This window comes from Zeus faber (assembly GCF_960531495.2).
Source record: "Zeus faber genome assembly, chromosome: 3".
Classification (NCBI taxonomy): domain Eukaryota; kingdom Metazoa; phylum Chordata; class Actinopteri; order Zeiformes; family Zeidae; genus Zeus; species Zeus faber.
The window spans coordinates 21,714,566-21,733,995 of NC_137190.1; the positions used below are offsets into that span (position 1 = coordinate 21,714,566).

Sequence of the window (19,430 nt, forward strand, 5' to 3'; positions counted from 1 at the left end):
ACAGACTAGGCTAGGGATGTAGAGACTGGGTTGAAGCACCATTGGTTTAAGTACCTGAGTTGGCTATTAATGCACTTTGATTTTGACATTGTTACCTCCACCTGGGCACCGTGCCCACGACGCTTTTCAAAAACACGCCTTAAAAAGTTAATACTTTTAGGAGAAACGTTTAGTCTGGGTGCCATGAGGGCACGCTGCGAAGATGAACCGCTGTTGAAGACAAATAAATGCACTTTCATCCATTTCGGGGGTTGTCTGTTGTGCACTGTAAAAAAAAAATAAAAAAAATCACTTTGGCTTTTGATTATATTCTAAATTTTCTAGCAAGAATATAAAGTTGAAAGGTTTATTAGACCTGAACTCTGAGGCAGCCATCCCCACCCTTGATGTTTGAGTTGAGACAAGTAAATATGTACAGTGTACTGCACTCTCACCTCTTCTCTCCATCATCCGTCCATCCCTTCCTCCCTCCCCCTCTCTCTCTCTCTCCCTCTCCCTTGGTCTCCTTGTATTATCTTTTGTGCCTGTAGGATTGCATGTACACTCCATAGATGCAACTCTGAGCGATGTCTGTATTTTGTGTGCACTGCATGGCAGTCTAGCAGCAGGCCGTGGGCCCTTTAATGGTTGTTGTTTTTTCATGTGCCCAGTATTGCCACATGACTCACCTGCCAAAAGCAATGCTACTTACAAGTCCCACTGCCGGCCTGGACCTCAACACATTATAACAAACATACCGAGTGACATCATGTCTGCCATGCAGCGCCCACTGGCCGCAGAGGAAGGGTGACCGCGCCAGGCCACATCTGATGTGGGCACCAGATGATGATGGAGGCAAAATGCATGCAGCATACTGTTGAAATGTTATGTGTATAAATAAATATATATATAAATATCTGCACACACAATGTTATTTTGTGTGCCCGTAGTACCACTACTTAGTACTACTCAATACTACTAGAGTGCTTGTTGTAGTAGTCATCATAACACAAAGTTTAGACACATTTCTGCAGGATCTCAATCCTGCATTCAATCTGTTTGCCCGAATGATTAACAGAATATCATTACCTTATCAAATAGCATTAAAATCGATATTACCAACATGACAAATTGTAATTGTATTACAAATAGATCTTGACCGATGTTTGCCACTATTGAACGCTAGCTATTAGTTCTTACCTTAATTGACTGTTGGGCAAAATGAGCATATTTTGATGGATAATATCATCATTCTGTATAATTCTTTTCATATCTTATGTTATCTTATCTTATCTCATCCTATCATGTTTAACAAAGCTAAAATCGACTTTCACTCATTTAAATGTAAGCCTGTTACCGCATTAAATCGATTTTCAAATATTTATTTTTACGTTATTTTTTTTACATCAATGTAATGTTTTATAGTTATGTTATGTATAGGCCTATTGAGTCGAAAGGTGTGAAAACGAAAGCGGACCATGTGTTTTTGCTAAGATTTGAAAATTTGGTTTTTGTTGTTCATTTTTTTGAACAAATTGAGCTGTCAAAAAAAAAAGAATTTCAATATATAAACAAGCCAACACCTGTTGCACTTCCATTCATTGACTACACACAGGCCAATATGAGTGAACAATATACAAGCTAAGACGGCTCAAAAAACTGATATTAGTGTTCATATAAATTAATATCAATTCACTTAATTTATTATGATAGATATTGTCTACATTCTAAATGAACCAATAGCGAATATTTACATTTGATTTAAGGTAACATAATAATAAAAAAACACACATTCACACGTGTGTCCTTATTTTCTCCCTATGATTTAGGTCAGGTTGCTTCACGCACAAACTAATGGACAGCCAATTAAAAACGGGCACTAGATAAGACGTTATATTAGCATTTATTCAGACGCGATAGGACAACCCAACAAGGCCGGGAACGGATCGATTCCTCTTGAATGTCTCATTGAAAACGAAGCGTAAAATTGCGCCCTCCACGCCCCAGCAGCGCCAGTCATAGTTCATATCCTAATTAAATCAATGTCATGTGTCCAGTCCACTCCCCTATATATTTTACTACAAACGGGTTGTTTTCCCCAGCTCATGCGGGAGCCCCGGTGCCTTCGTTCCATCCGAGTAATCGCCGAGGAGGGGTCTCCGAGAGGGGGTCTGGGTACCATCCTTGGGTCGAAACCGAAGGGGGTGTTTTTCGGCGTTTTTTGGGGGGTGCCTGGCGGTGCCACCACCACCACCACCACCACCACCACAGCGGTTCCTGGAAAATATCTTGCACGGTGTTCTAACCAAAGCCAGCTGCAGCCTATGTGGAGTTGCATTGAGTTAGTGTACACTATGAGGAGGAGGTAGTGGGGGGTGGGGGGTGGGGGAGGGAGGAGGTATCAGTTTGCTCCCCTTTCCAAGAGAGAGAGAGAGAGAGAGAGTGAGAGAGAGAGAGAGAGTGAGAGAGAGAGAGAGAGAGAGAGAGAGAGAGTGAGAGGCGAAAGAGGAAAAAACTCAGGATTTCTCTCCCCTTCCTGAGAGGGTTTTTTTTTTTTTTTTTTTTTTAAGCCATGGACGCCGAGACCTGCGTTTCATACAGCGAGATGACATCCATGGACGCGTACTACAGTCCGCCGAGCCTCCCTTTCAGGACATTTGACACCAAATACAGCCCTGCTTTCCTGGCCAGCAAAGGTCAAGCCTACGGGCAGAAGGAGTCCCGGAGTCCGTTCCGACCGGAGTGCCAGTCACTGGACGCTCCTGCCGGGGAAGAGGAAGGAGGCACTTTCAGCAGACGCAGCCCGGGGGAAGGCGCACTGGAGCGGGGGAGCGCACCCAGCCGAGCGCACATCCAATGCTATGGTGAGTCGGAAGAATAATACCCCGAAAAACAACTGTGGGGGTGGGGGTGGGGGGGGGTGTGCTGTCGTGTCTAATGCGTGGAACATTGAATCCAGTTTGGGGTTGGTTAGATGAGCTTTCCTTTTGTCTCTTCTCGCCACGCCGTGCGTAAAAGCGGTGCGTAAAATTGCCTCGCCAAGTTAATTTCCGAAGATAAATAGGGATTTCACAACTTAAGACTATCAACTATACACCGAAACATCGGGGTAACTAATATATCCCTGTAACACAATTAAGAGGAGGCATCTCCCCAACTATCACATTTTCCCTCTAGGGACGAATTGAATTAAATTAGGGCGCATTAAATGCGATAATCTGCATTACAATCCCCCCTATTGGACGGCTATCGGACAACTGAGTTAACACTTTTCAGGGGGAAACTCTATTAAAAAAATACTGTGTATTGGCCTGTTGCGGTCATGCATAATTGGGCTTTGAAGAACAGTAATGATAAAGTAAACAGGAGTCCTCACAGCCGTATTCAACAAGTAGTGTTTGATTTCTTCCCATCTAGAAAGTGCGCCCCCCCCCCCCCCCCCAAAAAAAAATAAAAATAAAATTGAAATTAAAAAATTAACAAATCGAAATGGTATCCATTTAAATCCAAAACTGAGTTCTAACAATTGAAAGTAAATGGGAGATTTTTTTCCCGTTGGGGTTTTCAATGAAACCATTAAACCATTCCATATTATTTAATTGTATTTGGTTTGATCTTTTTTTTTTTTTTACTTCAACGAATCCACCCCGGGTTTAATTAGTGTTATCTTATCTTATTTAATCGCATCTTATGTTATCTTGTCTTTTCCACTGGAAGGAAAGCCATTTTTAATAGTTTGTATCAGGTGGAACCACGAGCATTGATACGATGGTTGATAATAAATGAACCACTGAGCGACTGAAAAGTTAATAAACATTATATAAGCGCAGTTTTGCGGCCAGATGCGAGATCAATTGAGGACTAGGTCAACGTAGAGCAGCATAATCATTTATTTTATTTATTTATAAGAAAGGGAATAGACAGAGTTTTGCATTTTCTTTTGAAATATAAATTATATGAATTTAGACCTAGTGGCAGAGGGACTTAACAGTGAGATGGAACTTCTATTGCGCCCACGATTTAGATTTTTTTGTTTTCTGAATACTTGAAAAAAAAAAAAACCGCACGCGTGAAATACAGGCCTAAAACGTGTAGCCCATGCACAGTCCACGGCAACGGGATTTTCACGAGGAAATTCAAGACAATTTCATGAATGCTCCGCCATTCCCACGCCTCACAGTTTGAACCAAAATAGACGAATCTCATAATTTAAGATTATGAGACATTTGTACTACTACTACTACTACTACTTCTACTACTACTCGTACTACTACTACTACTACTAAAATATTATTGTTATTATTGTTGTTATTATTATTATTATTATTATTATTATTATTATTATTATTATTATTATTATTATTATTATTATTATCATTATTATTATTGTTATAATAATAATAATAATAATAATAGTAATAATAATTATGATGATGATGAAGATGATGACGATGATGATGATGATGATGGTGATGGTGATTATTATTATTATTATTGTTATTGTTCTTATTATTATTATTAAAACAATTAAATATAATACATTAAAATACAATAATGTTCATGCTTTGATAGAATTACATTTACAAAACAGGGCCTTGACATCAAGAGGCAATCAATGAGTCCTCCAATTTTACGAATTCGATTTCACGACGATTAAAGTTAAATCATATAACAATCGAGACACAAAACATGGGAGTAGTGTTCGTTTAGTATTAGTGACTCTGTATACAAACACGGCGAAGTTCACCGTGGACACCAGTCGTTGCCAAGGCCCAGTGAGGCTCCTCATCATTCGCCGTTAAAACAGATACAAAACAAATAAATCCTGGGTTAACAAGCCGTCAGCTCCGCAGTCAGGCTGAAATCTTTTTTTTTTGTGGGGGGGGGTGAAAGTCCCTGGAGAGGTGGGACGGACGCGCTCCCAAGACCTTCGGGGTCTGGGTGTAGTTTCGTGCCGCGTCGCGCGTCTTCGAGCCCGAGCTGACCCGTCGGGCGGACGCGAGGCGTGTTCGCCACCCTTGACAACCAGGCCCCGCGGGGACGCGGCTCAGAGTCCAGTTCGGGGGAGACGGGGCCGCAGGGATAATGCGCGTCACATGGCAGCGACGTTCCAGGCCCGAATGGAGAACACCGCGGCTTCCTTCCGTGCGTCACAATGCGTGTTGAAGACTGTAATAAGGATTTGGGGTGTTTTTAGATAAAAAAAAAAAAAAAACCCGCTTTGTCTTATCTTCATAAATACATAAATAAGTAACAAACAAACAAACCAATACATAAATAATAATGTATAATAATAATAATAATAATAATAATAATAATAATAATAATAATAATGCCAAGTTCAGTGTGATCAACTCAAGCAAATGACTTTTTGGTACCTGAGCCAGCGGATCTTTGGCTTTGATTTTTAACAGGAGGGGACACTGGCCTGTAACAGGAGCCTGCAACACGTAGTAAGACAACAGTCTTGATATGTGCTGCAGTCCTCTGGCACAGGCCGTGAATTCGTCATAATGTCACCGAAAAACGGAATGGACGATATGGACTATCTATCAAATAAAGTTCGGTCCAGCAAGCTATGACTCCCATTTTCATTTTTTATTTTTTGTTTTGTTTTCTGATTACTTAGTTAATGTCGCTTATCCACAAGATAATATACACAGTTATGGCCCCAAGTGAACCAAACAGCTCTTGTAGCATAATTCACCTACAGTTGGATTGGTATTTTGATATTTGATGAAGATTTAAAATATTGGCCAGTTGATTCAGAGAAAGTAGCCCAATGTAGCCCCAACACAACCCCCAATTTGGAAAATGACAGCCCTTAGATCCCAAATGGAAATGTTTCAAAGCATAAAAGTAAAGAAAGACAACTTCATGTGAAATAAGGGGCTGACACAATGATTCTAACGATTCAAATGGGTCAAAATGAGTGGGGAAACAGGGACCCGGGCAGTTAGATGTTCAGGCGGAAGACGACTCACACTCAAAGCACAAAAAAAACATTTTTTACATAATTATAAAACAGCAGGCCTCCTCTGGAGACGCCTCAGTGTCTCCTCACAGCGAATGAAGTCGCAGATGGGACTTCTCCCCTAAAATTTCCCTGCACGCCCTCGTCGTTTTTGGAGGCGAGAGAACTGAGCATCCGTTCGAAACCCTGACCAAGGCCAAACCTTTTGGCTCCAGTTATGTGTAAGATATATTTTAAGTAGCCTAATAAGAGATGGTGTGGTATTCAGATGTAATCATAGTGGTAACAGATCCCCTGCAACATGACCACTGTATTGGCAATGTTTTAATAGTTTACGCCGGTGACACCCCTAGTGCGAAGCAAGGACATGAAAAGCAGCAGTGGGTTTTCAAATCTTTTTTCGGGGGAGGAGGGATAGAGGATGTTGAAGTCAGTTCTGCTGCAAACCGTGTTCTTTGTGGATGTCACCGGGCAGGTTAGCAGCAGCTACACTCAGGTGCGATTACACTGGGCTGTGATCTTGTGCAGCGAGGAGCCGGCGTTCTTCTCCCTCCTCGTCCCCTCTAATGTAGCAAGCCATTTTAGCTTTTCTTAATGGTCGTCTCCGCTGACTGGCTTGAGCAGGGTGTAATGGGAACCAGCGAGCCCAGACAAGCAAAGGCACACTTCTGCAGGTTGATGACATGAGTGGAGGTGACAAGGACTCAGGATCATTTTACCATTTAGCCGAAGGTTTGGCAGCGATTTACATGCGGAGCTGCCGTCCGCTCTGCCGCATGGAGGGAAACGTTCTTGACTCAATGGCTGCTTTCTGTGCCTTTTACAGACTTGAGATCTGTAAATAATTATTATTTTCTCCTGTAGCTACAATAGAAATATGTTAACTCTAAGTTATAGTATGAGCAATCTATCTAATTTGGCTTCATTTGACCATAAATTCCCTGAATTACATGTAGCTATACAGTATACAGCATGACAATCCAATGACATGAAAGGTATATTGTTCAAAACACTATTGCGATATAACTTTTGAGAAACTTGGTTTTTCTATCCTTAAGGGAAGGAAGGGAACGCTAACGACAATAGTATTCTTTTATTATTCCGTTTATTTCCATTTTATGCGGTTGCAGAAAAAAGAGAATGAGAAAATACTTGCTGTGCTCCCAGATTCTAGTGAAGCGACTGCAGCGCAGGGAGGAGAAGTGAGAGGGATGGGTGGTGGTGGGGGTGGGGGGGTGGTGGGTGATTTATCAGTCTCAAGGAGAATCTTGAGTTTTTAGGAGGCTCCTGTAGAAGTTGCTTTTTGCATCCCCTGAGATTAACAATGGATCATCTCTGGGCACGGTCGGCCAAGCAATCAAAGTAGATGGAATAAAAAGAGGAAAAATGGATCACAACAGAAAAATAGAATCATATTTGTGAGTGGAATGAGAAAAGTTGAGAGTATATACCCTGTATATATGTATGTGGATAGAAAGACAGACAGACAGACAGACAGACAGACAGATAGATAGATAGATAGATAGATAGATAGATAGATAGATAGATAGATAGATAGATAGATAGATAGATAGATAGATAGATAGATAGATAGATAGATAGATAGATAGATAGATAGATGATAGATAGATAGACTGACAGACAGATGGACAGACGGACAGACGGACAGACAGACCCTTACAAGAAATAAAAAAAAGAAAAAAGAGATACTCACCATGACATCCTTATTTATATCATTAGTGGTAAAAAACAAACTTGATTAAATGAATAAATAAATAACTTTTTCTCTACTCACAATAGGTTCCATGTGGAGAAAAATGTTTGTGGCTTTTTTTCGGTTCCATTTTCCTGCCTCGCTCTCTTGCTATTAATGTTATTTTTTAAATATATATATATTTAGATTTTTTGTCCTCATTTTCCATCCAAAGCAAAGTTTTTTGTTGTTAATCCCGCTCCAGCGCTGCGGCTTGTCTAATTTATAGAGTTTCCTTTAAACGCTGTGCGCTGACCCCTGCCATCCCATTCAATAAAGAGGCCGGGTAGGCTCCACGTCGCTTTACGGCCATTTAAATGACACTTTGATGCAAGCCCGTCGTTTTCAACTGTGAATTGATGGCAAACGTCTGACCTTCGCTCACTCCACTTGTCTGGCACTGGATATTCAAAAGAGAGAGAGAGAGGGTCAAGAGTGCGTGTGCCATCCCAGAAATGAAGAATGACAACCAAAACCCAAAAATTGCAAGCATACATTTGGCCTCGCCTTTTTCATAACCACGTCTGCAATGATATAAATTGCTGTGATTTGGAATATAACGCAGAGTTTGGTGGCGGAGGGGAAACGCCAAGGTTGTAGCGCGGTGTTTACAAGGTCTTTTGTGACTGTGTGGGCATGGGTGTGAGCACTCTTTAGACCTTTAGAGAAACCTTACCTATTTCAGGTCATATTTTATAGTATATGGGTTTTTTTTGTTAAATTGTCTACATTTAGGGCAACATGCCCCATTCTCGAAAAACTACTGTAGCTCTGCATCTATAAGTAGTTGATAGTGTATACACTGTGTTTAAGCATGTTTTGTAGCATCAGTCTCACTTTTAACTTAAAATGCACTGGGACAAACACAGCCAGAAAAAAATATATATACATTTTTATATTTTCTTCCTTTAAATTTCAGCTGTAATTGCAACGGACAAAAATACAGCATTTAATGGTTGTATCTCAAAACATTTTGTACTTTTTTACCTTCAACAAACTTTTCCTTTTTTTTTTTTTTTAACAAACTTTGTATAATGGTAATTAATCCATAGAGCAGAAAAAAACCAACCAATTTTCGCAAGATACCTAGCTCAAGAGAATTAAAGATAATAAGTAAAGAAAATCTAAGAGTTTTAATTCTTGTTCCGCTACAGCGACATGGCAGCAAATAGAGCGTCGTGTTCGAGCGTAGCGGGGGAAGCTGTAATACCTATCGTCCAAAAACACACGGTCCCACATCGCACCACACATCTTGCAAATGACATATTCATTGCCTCACGACGAAAGAATGTGGTCCTCCCGGGGAAATTGTAGATGATATTTTTGAGATAGCATATGGTCGCCCCCCCCCCCCTATTTTTTAGAGCGATACCCTGACAAACATTGCAGCGCGGCGTTCTCGTCTTCCTTCTCCATATGGACGGGCGGCGGGAGGCCGCTCCGCCGTGCACCTTGGGCAGCAGCGGGAAACCCCGCAGCTCGGCCCCGATCTCACGGATAACAAGCGGGAGACTGTCACAATACCCCACGCCTGCCAAAAGCCATCAGTGACATAAGATATAAACAAGGGCCTTTGATCAGCGGGGAGCCCCTGATTTCAAACAGCCTGACAGGGCTTTCTGCCTTGTGGCGACCGTGGTCGTAGGCCAAGCCGACACGATGGAATAACTAGAAAATATTTATGTTTTGGAAGAGAAAAAAAAAAAAAAAAAAAGCACACTTGCTTCTTTCAAGCCTAACAGGATGTGTCAGTCGTGGACAGCGGAGAAACACGGCCATTATACCCCCTGTAGCCAAAACCTCTGCCACCATAACATGCCCCCCCCCTCCCCCGCCCGCCCCCCACCAAAGACCAGAGAGAGCCTGAGAAATACATCCCGAGAGGAGGCTTCCCTCACACGCAGGGCGTTGCGGGGTTCAATCAAGCCACTAAATTGAGAGAATTTAAGCTTTGTTTTATGCCCCTTCCAGTCACACATCCGGTGAATAAAACTGGTATTTTCAAACAGGAGCAACCAAAAACTCACGAGACGACTAAGTGGCATTGTCCATCGTCCTTGAATTGTAGACGTCCGCGTGCGGTGCACGTGTTTGATATAGAAAAGACGGAGGTAGCACACGTGACTTTCTCGTAGAATATCCGGTCCTCCGGCGCAGCAGGAATTAACCGCTGTGGTTGCCGGTTGTGTGGCAGCTGAACAGGCCGAGTGCGGGGATTTGAACGAGGAGCTTGCAGAGGGTTCACACAAAGACACAAACATCCCGGTTCTAAACCGACAAGGCCTCTTCCAACCGGGAATTAGAGAACTTCAGTATTTTGAAGCGCTGATCCGTAAGATTATTTTGTTAACAACGAAAGTGACCGAGAGAGGAGACAGGGGTAAACCCAGCATGGATTTTTGCGACTTGAGGTGTAATCCACCCAACACGAAAAAACCGAATGGATTTGCACTTCAAAATAACCTCATTTCGCGCAAGGTGTAGTTTCCCGCTGTCGCCACGAAGACGGGCTTTGGAAGGTTGGTTTCTAGGGACTCTCCCAAAGTCCTAGAAAGCCAAACTCTTCTCTATACACCCATTCAACAATCCTCCTCCAACAAAAAAAAAGGGAGAATTTAAACATGTAGGCCCACTTTGGCAGAGCAGCCGTGGCAGTAAATAGTGTGTAAACTGGGGAGTTCAATGGAAATGGTTTTGTCCGACCAGGAGGCTTGTGGAACACTGGTCGAAAAGCTGCCAAACCAGAATAACACACTGGCACAGAGAGAGCTGTGGAAATTTACGATCAGTAAACTGGCAGACAGTTTTTTCGGGTACAGTACACGTCGGGTGTTTGTGAGATGTCTGTCTGTGTGTGTGTGTGTGTGTGTGTGTGTGTGTGTGTGTGTGTGTGTGTGCGCGCTTGTGTGTGTGTGTGTGTGTGTGTGTGTGTGTGTGTGTGTATGGCTTTTCCCTGGCCAGAAATTACTAACCAGCAAATGACTGTTGACAGACGTGTTGCCAGGTGAATTTGCTGTTACCGAGTAGACTTCAAGTCGAGAAACAGAGTCAGACAAAACAAAAAAAAAAGAGAGCGAGCATGGACCTGCGTGGTTGAAGTTAACGAAACCAAAAAAAAACATGTTTTTTAATCTTCCAACATTCCGCGGGCACAGCCGTATTGTTTTTTCCCCCCGTTGCACAACACTTTGATACATGACATCACATATCATATATGACGTCGCAACATCGGTTCCGACCGGATTTCAAAGGTTGATTTCTGCATCGGTTTCGTTCGCACAATGACTCAGGAAGGCGCGGGAACCGGGGTTGTCAAGCGGCTCTTTGGTTATCACACTGATTCCCAAACTGTCTGATGCTGGATCACAGACGTCGAAGTCAGTTGGTCAAATTATCGAATTATTATCATCATTATTAACAAATACTGTGTGTTGGTAGTGATGCTATTTGTTATGCGTCATATGTTGCAATAAGCCTTTAAAAAGAGTGGAAGTCAGAAACTGAAACGCTATCCGAGGGAGAAAAAATAAAAGATATAAGTAAGTCTTAGCTGTTCAATTCTGATGGATTTATTAAAACTAAGATATCCACCAAAAATTGAAAACAAAATGTGTGCAGAACTTAAAACACCCTTAATAGAGCGAATAGACTAATAGATAAGAGGCTGTATTCTGAAATCATTTATGTTGTTATCTGGGGGCCTCATTTGTAGCGGGCAGACGGAGCAGAATATTGAATGATCTACTCAAGAAAACAACTTGGTCACAGCTAATTCCCAATCACAGCCAAGTTTCTCACAACATAATAGATGTGTGTGTCTGGTACAGAAGAACACACAGCCGAGAAACGCTTGTCTGTCTCATTTTGCTTTCATGTTCCATCCAGAGAAAATGACGAATGGAGTCAATAGCAGTCTGGAGTTGTAATAGCTATTTTCGGTGGAGGCAATCTGTCAGGTTTAAAGCATTCCTAGTTCTCTCTCCCCCGCTTTTCATCCCCAGCGCATTAAGAAACATGAGCCCTGGCATGAAGTCAAAACGCAAATATCTTTTTTTTTTTTCTTATTAATTTTACGCTTCTTTCTACTTTATCTCCATCCAGGTAAGGACGGCACGGGTCTGACGGACTCCGAGTTGACCTCCGACCCCTGCGGAATGGACGGCAGCTACCTGGGCGTGAAGGACCCGGGCATCGCCAAGGGCCCCTCCGAGCGGCCGCCCGGCGACATGGACAAGGGCGACGGCGGCGAGAGCAACAAGGGGAAGAAGAGGCGGAACCGCACCACCTTCACCAGCTACCAGCTGGAGGAGCTGGAGAAGGTGTTCCAGAAGACGCACTACCCCGACGTCTATGCCCGCGAGCAGCTGGCGCTCAGGACCGACCTGACGGAGGCACGCGTTCAGGTGGGGGGGATGGAGAGGGAACCCGGAATTGGGGTTTGAGGCCTTTAGGATATGAGTGCACATCTACAAGGGATTTGGACTGTGATGTGACAACAACTCTTCATTTAAATGGATAGATAGATAGATAGATAGATAGATAGATAGATAGATAGATAGATAGATAGATAGATAGATAGATAGATAGATAGATAGATAGATAGATAGATAGATAGACAGATAGATAGATAGATAGATAGATAGATAGACAGATAGATAGATAGATAGACAGACAGCCAGACAGACAGAAAGGCAGACAGACAGACAGACAGACAGACAGACAGACAGACAGACAGACAGACAGAGACAGATGGACTGATAGATAGATAGATAGATAGATAGATAGATAGATAGATAGATAGATAGATAGATGGATAGATAGATAGATAGATAGATAGATAATCCTAACATGAAATAAAAAAGAAAAAGACTCATGGCTCCTTCAACATCTGCACCTCAACAGAGAGATAACGTCATTCAGAGATCGGCGGGAGAGATTTATCGGCTAATGTGGGAGTAAATGGGGGGAGTGAGGGGGAATGGGAGGAAAACACAGCAGACGGCGCTCATGGGGTTGTGGGGGTTGGAGGAGGGGGTGGGGGTGGGGGTGGCGGTTGAGGCTCTGGCTGCCTGGGCTTCATATGTTCATTGTCAAGAGAGCAGATTTTATTTTTTTTTCATCGGCGTATGAGGCAACGCCGCTCTCGACTTTTTGTCCTGTTCTTTTTTTCACTGCGGCCGTCGCCTCAAACCCAAACCGTCGCGCTCTCCTCCAGCAGCGAGTCCAGCCCTCAGCTCCGCTCGGGGGGGGCCGGGGGGGCGGAGCGTCGCCGAGACGCGGCGTCTTCCCCGGACCACCGCTCTGATTTGCATATAATCCTTTCTCGACCCGGGGATGCATTCCAGTGATACTGAGGGCAGGAGTCCTTGTGTGTGTGCGTGTGTGCCTGTGTGTGCACGCGCGCACGCGGGTCCTGTGCATCAGAGTTGAACCAAAGCCCGTCCGGCTTCTCTGGTGTTTGTCTTTCACGAGCGCCTTGTCTGGAGGAGCTGGTATCCGTGTTGTGGCCTCCGAGGAAGGCGTGAAAAGCCCTTCACGTGCGATCGCTGCGTTCTGAGAGCCTCTCCGGTCGCAATATTTCGGATCCGACTTTAGGCCGTCCACGCCGTCCCCACGTCTCTCTGACCCCAGTACACAGGACCAAGGTGTAAAAGCCCGTCCATATGGTGGCTATTTGTTAAACACTTTTGTGAAGTGATATTAAAAACAAAACTTCTTAAACAGTATTAGACCCAGATTATTAGTATAATTTGGGTCTAAAACGAATACTTTTGGTCTAATTATATTAAAAAAACAAAAAATATCAATTTTTTTAGCTGACTTACTGGAGCAGCAACGACTGGACTGGATGGCCTGAACCACAGGAAGTGTGTCCGTCCGCAGGGTTATAACTCAGCGACGCGCTCCGCCCGGCCCCTCACACCGTCGCAGGCCTGGCGGCTTCAGACGCGCCGCGCCCCGGCGCTCCCGGCAGCCCTCTCAAACACTCGAGTTCAAAAAAAAGATTAAAGACCCGAGATGCCTCGTCAGTCAAAGAGCCGGGGGCCGCGGACCTGGAAATAGCATTTCCAGGTCAATTACACGGAGAGGACAACGTGATGCCTGAAATATATATAGAGGGGGGAAAAAACATCCGATACCTCATGCGTTTTTCTTTAACGATGAGAATTTCCAAACTTTCTTTGAGCTTTTTCCAAGAACCGCTCCTTCGTTATGAACTCTTTTGCCCAGCGGCGCATTCGAGTACAAATCGAAGCGCGGCGATATAAAGCGGCTTCCTCCGACGGGTCTCAAATGACAGAACGGGAGAGTTTGAGTGGAAGCGTCGAGCTGTGGAGATGTTTGCTTTCTTACTCCCCCCCCCCCCCCCCCCCGTTTTTCAAAGGCAGGAAAGCTAAGTTCAGCTCTGAGTCATATGCGGCGCGGATACGCGGGGGGGGGGTTCAGGGGTCACGGGGGTCAGGGGTTTTAACAACAACCGCGTGGCTCCGACGCTCCGTCGAGGGCCAGGGCGGGGTTTGACATCGGGAGCTCGAACCGGCAAACACAGGTGTCTCTCTGAGGTTGTGGATCCAGACGCTGGGACCGAGGTTGAGACAGAGTTGGACACGGAGATGAGCTTCAGCGTTTTCATCGTTGAACAACACAAGCGCGAGTTTTGAGTACAGTGATGGCCCCTGACATTTTTTTTTTACAACCAACTAAGAACCCCGAGAAGTTATGCTGCAGCCAATTGGCCGGGCTCTTCGGAGAGCGCATCATGAATTACAGGATAGGTTTTTGCGAGTTTGCAACCCGGGCTGGAAGCTGAACTACTCTGCCGCAGCTTGAATATCTCTGAGATCTCCCTTTTCGAAAAATGAGCAGCTCAACATATCACACAGTTTATGTTGTGCTGGGGAAATTGGTTGCAAAGCCTCCGTTTATATCAGGATTACTCTGGGTTTTGTTGCCTCTTTTCCGAAAAAAAAAAAAAAAAAAATAATAAATAAATAAATAAATAAATCAACCGAAAAACAACCACAAGAGTATAGACTAGAAACAGGAAATTGCGTCGCTTCTCACTAGGAACCGACTGTAGACAACTTTACGCTTCGGCTGTACTGCGAAAATTGCAAAAAAACAAAAAGTTTTAAATAAATCGTAACATTACTGTTATTCAGAGCATGAAATTGTACTTTTTTAATCTGTGAATGCCCACAGATAAAGGATTGTCTCAAAAGTCATTTATTATCCAAGATGGTGGAAAAATAGCTCCAGTATAGATCCAAATAGACTTAAAATTCCGACAGAATTTTTGTTTCCTGGTATTTGAAATGCATTTTGAGGTAAACTAAGTAAATTGGCATTAATTAAAATAATACTTTTGATGGGGTTCAGGAATATGATCATAGGCTACGACTGTTAATACTTTGGCCCCGTTGGCGTGTGGAGCAGGACGTCCTCCTCCGCACGCAGAGACGACGCCGGCAGGGCGTTAAGAAAGCCCAGGCCACACTCAGCCTTGGATTTCTTTCCGTTCGCTGTCGTAGGGGAGCAGGACGTGAGTGACAGCGGAGGCAACTTATCAATCCTGGGAGCCTCGCTCTCTGACTTCAAAGTGCTTTGGGCCCCGGGCGGCTCTCCTGCCGAGGGCCCGCTGGCAGCTCTCTGCTCTTTCTCCCCGGACTGTAACATAAATAAAGACTCGTAAAGTCTCCGAGCTACTTTAGCTGTCATGGTCTTTACCAATTACCGTCACTGGTGAGCGTGCGCAACACAAAAGCATGTTGCCCCGTGTAATCGGCAACAGACCGCGTCCTAAGACGAGGGCCTCGAAGCCGATAGTCGAGCTCGCGTCGCGGTGGGAGTTTGGGACACCGAGGGGACGGTGTCGGAGGGACGGAGGGGTCAAGACCGCCCTCCCGTTCCTCTTTTCAGGTGTTTATCCGGCGGGTCACGGAGAGAGGGCTTTTTTTCGTGAGATTGTGAGTCGCAGGGACATTCCAGGCGCGGTCGGTAAGATTAGCCAAGGAGGGAGGGGACGGGACAATGGAAATATCTGGAGGAGAAAAAAAAAACCAAAAGAAAACGGGAAACGCGTCCAACTTCTGGTCTAGGTTCACTTCTCAAAGGCTAACGAGACAGCAGCGCTAAGCCCGGGAGATTTTGACTGGGCGGAAATTCGACGGACAACTTCAGCTTTGATCATATTTTTCCTTGTTAACGCGAGAAACGCCGTTGTTTCGCCGGTACAATTAAAAAAAAAGAAAAACAGCTGCGAGTTCAATGTCCGGCTTTCAGACAGGACGCACCGAGTCACGGGGAGCGGGACGCAGCGTATTTGGACTTACTTTCGCCCGCTTTGAGGCGTCGGGGCTCCATTTGGTCACGGCGGGCGTTTCGCCTCGGGAGAAGTCTCCCCCGAAGCCCGTGGCGCGGCAAGAGGAGCAGGCGACGGGGGGAGGAAGGAGGGAGCGATGGGGTCTGGGGACATTTTGTTTGGAGAGCTTTTGGAGGGGATACGTTGTTTACAGATGGCGTCCTCTCCTTCCCCCTCCCCCTCCCGATCACACGCGGCGGACTCGGGCCCCGTCTTGCCTCGCTTCCACTACTCCTGCACTGCATCTGTGTGTGTTTTGGAGTGTGCCGCGCAAACGCCGTTAACGCGCAGTTTGCTGTGCACGAGTGTGCAGAAAACGGATAAATCAAAGACCTGACGCTCGTAAGACTCCACTTCTGTCTCCTTTCCGTTCCGTTCAGTCGTTCAGTTGGCGGCACTTCGCTCACTCCGAAGCAGGGTTGGGGTGGTCCTAGCGTCCAGAGCCACTATCCCGGCCCGAGTCGGTGCCATTTTTAAAATCTCTCCTTAAAATGTGTTTTTTTTTTTTTACCAGAAAGCAAATCTCGATTTGGGTATTTTATGAGTACTTCATTTACCCCTACTCACTCCTGGTACCGTTACTTTGCATCAGAAAGTGCTCCGTAAAAAATTATTATTTATATTATTATAAGTCGAGACTGTGCAGAGAAAGACATCTCCGGTCAGGATTCAAGGCCAGCGGGGACACACATGCAACTCCGCACGGCGGGGGATTTATCCAAACACCAGACGAAAATATTTCGGCTCCGTCGGAGGAAACATCCACTCCTGCCCGGAGAAAACACGAGTCTGACTCCGTCCCGCTCTTCTCACCGAACAGGTGTGGTTCCAGAACCGTCGAGCCAAATGGAGGAAGAGGGAGCGCTTCGGCCAGATGCAGCAGGTCCGGACGCACTTCTCCACGGCGTACGAGCTGCCCCTCCTAACGCGCCCCGAGAACTACGCCCAGGTACGCCGCGCCTTCCCGCCCGCCGGGGGATTTAAAAAAAACAAACAAAAAAAAAACAAAAACCCCCCCAAAAAACGGTGCATCGAGAACTGTGCAAAGTTTTTGATTCACGCCCTTCACCGTTGCAGATCCAGAACCCGTCCTGGATCGGCGGCGGCAGCGCGGCGTCTCCCGTCCCGGGCTGCGTGGTTCCCTGTGACACCGTGGCCCCCTGCATGACCCCCCACCCTCACTCCGCCAGCGGCGTCTCCGATTTCCTCGGCATGCCGAGCCCGGGCGGCCACGTCGGGCAGGGGCACATGGGCAGCCTTTTCGGGGGACCCGGCGGCGTGGGAACGAGCATCAACGGGTACGATCTCAACATGGACCCCGACCGAAAGTCGTCTAGTATTGCCGCCTTGCGCATGAAGGCCAAAGAGCACAGCGCGGCCATTTCCTGGGCCACATGATGTGCTCTTTAAAAAAAAATAAAAAAAGATTTAAAAAAAAAATAAAAAATAAAAAAACATCTGGACACAGGGGACCCGTTCTGACCCCTGACACGCCTAAATCCACCCGCCATGGAGAGAGTGTAGGCAAAGTATCACGGTGACAGTGACTACCTTTAGAACAGGTGGAGGAATACATCAAGGTGGCGGTGCTAGCTCGTGGGTGATTATTATTCTCGAGGAGAGAAGTGAGATTTGGCAAGGTAACGTTCACGGTGCGTGTCGCACCAGATCAACTCCACGAGGCCTCCGATGAGAGAAGACGACGCCCCCGCACCCAAAAGCTTTAGCCAGAGCTTCGGGTTTGGACGTGTAATTGTGCAGCGAGGCCAAGGAAAACGAGCGTAGGAGCTTATTACTAATTGTACAAATCCCTGCACTTATTGGTCAAAACAAACAGGAAACACTGTTTGGGAAGACTCTTTTAATGTCAATTTAGTTTGTGTTCAGATATTGTTTCTTCTTTAAACATTTGATCTTGTTATTTAAAATTCAAGAGTTTTTTTTGTTTTTTTTTCTTTCCCAACCCTTTTGGTACTGATTTTGGCAAATATATTCCTGCGAGTTCTTGCAAACAAAAAAAAAAAAAAAAAAAAAGGACAATATTGTTTCATACCAAATACATATTATTCCAAGGCGTGTATTTATCTTTTATTACCACATATCGAGTTGTAGGGTTAGGTTCACGATTGGAGCCGAGATAACCCGCTATCGAGTCTATATCGAGCACGTGGGTTTTTTTTCCGATTCTGGCGCTTCGCGAGCTCCAACACAAACAAAACACACGGCGCCGTCTTGCAGCGTCATCACTAGAACGCCCCCAGCGCCGCTTTACCTTCCATCGTCGGGAGAAACGTTCCTTTCTAGTGCGGACGGAGCGGGAAGTCCCACCTGCCGCCACGCTGCCTCGGGCCTGCCGATGTCCACAGCCCGGGGCGGGGGGGGGGGGGGGGAGAGGAGGGATGGAGGAGGGGGGAGAGAGGGAGGGAGGGAGGGAGGGGGGGGGGGGGCACGGAGGAAGTGGTGCGCGGGAGTACGAGGGGGTCACAGCGGGCCCGCTGCGTTCGAGAGGTGTGGAGAGCTGTGAGAGCCGGCCTCCGAAACAGACCCGGCTCTGTTTTCGCGAGGACGCACTTAAAAAGTGGACTTTTCTGTGCCCCATGTATTCCCAGTCTCTGGAGCTTTCGGGAGAGAAGTGCCCGCTGGACGGCCGGTCTGCCAGAAATAACACCCAGATCTGCCGCAGCTACCTTTGAAACCGGGGAGACCGTTGGAGATTACAGAATTTTCGTTGACGCTTTCAAATACTGAAAGGACGCCAGTATGTGCGACGACTTGTTTTTACTCCGGCATTGGATGTGTTCGGCCGCCGCAGCCGGGTCGTAAAGTGTCTCTGCGGTTCACCTCTTGGATCGTTGAAAGGGCAAAAGTGCTTTCATTTTTTATGTTGCTCCTTTGTACCCCCCCCCCCCCCCACCCCTCGCATTATTCTCTTTCAGCAAAATAACAGAAGCATCATTTTTGTTTCATTTGAATTACATTTTTATTGTTCTGCCGTTTCAAACTCCACCGCTTGGGCAGATTTCATCAAACCAAACGAAGTAGGTTCCACTTCGCGGGGGAAAGCAAAACATGGTTGTAAACGTCTGAAATTCCCCCCCCCCCCCAAAAAAAAAGTAAGAATTACAATAACTCAAATCTGAAGAAACAACAAGGAGGACGATCTCATCGCCCAGGAAGGCGACAAAGCTGTCACGCGGTCACGCCACGACGCGACACTCGTTTCTCAGCGCCGAACGCCGCCGCATTCAGGTGCCAGGGCTGTGCGAGCAACGAGACGAGCGTGGCCGTGGCCTCGCAGCTGTCCCGATGTCCCCATCCTGCAGACAACCCTCAACGTGGATGCTTGGCCTGAGCCGCCTGGA

The 19,430-nt window shown here is 45.7% G+C and overlaps 1 protein-coding gene across 1 annotated transcript; it reads left to right on the forward strand.

The window, feature by feature from the left end:
* Positions 1-2,551: 2,551 nt before the first annotated feature.
* alx4a (ALX homeobox 4a) lies at positions 2,552-17,466 on the forward strand (the record flags this gene model as incomplete). The annotated part of the gene is made up of 5 exons (XM_079997280.1): positions 2,552-2,843; positions 9,901-10,038; positions 11,808-12,109; positions 16,889-17,017; positions 17,146-17,466. 5 exons carry the CDS (start codon positions 2,552-2,554, stop codon positions 17,464-17,466), a joined length of 1,182 nt encoding a protein of 393 aa, XP_079853406.1.
* Positions 17,467-19,430: the final 1,964 nt, after the last annotated feature.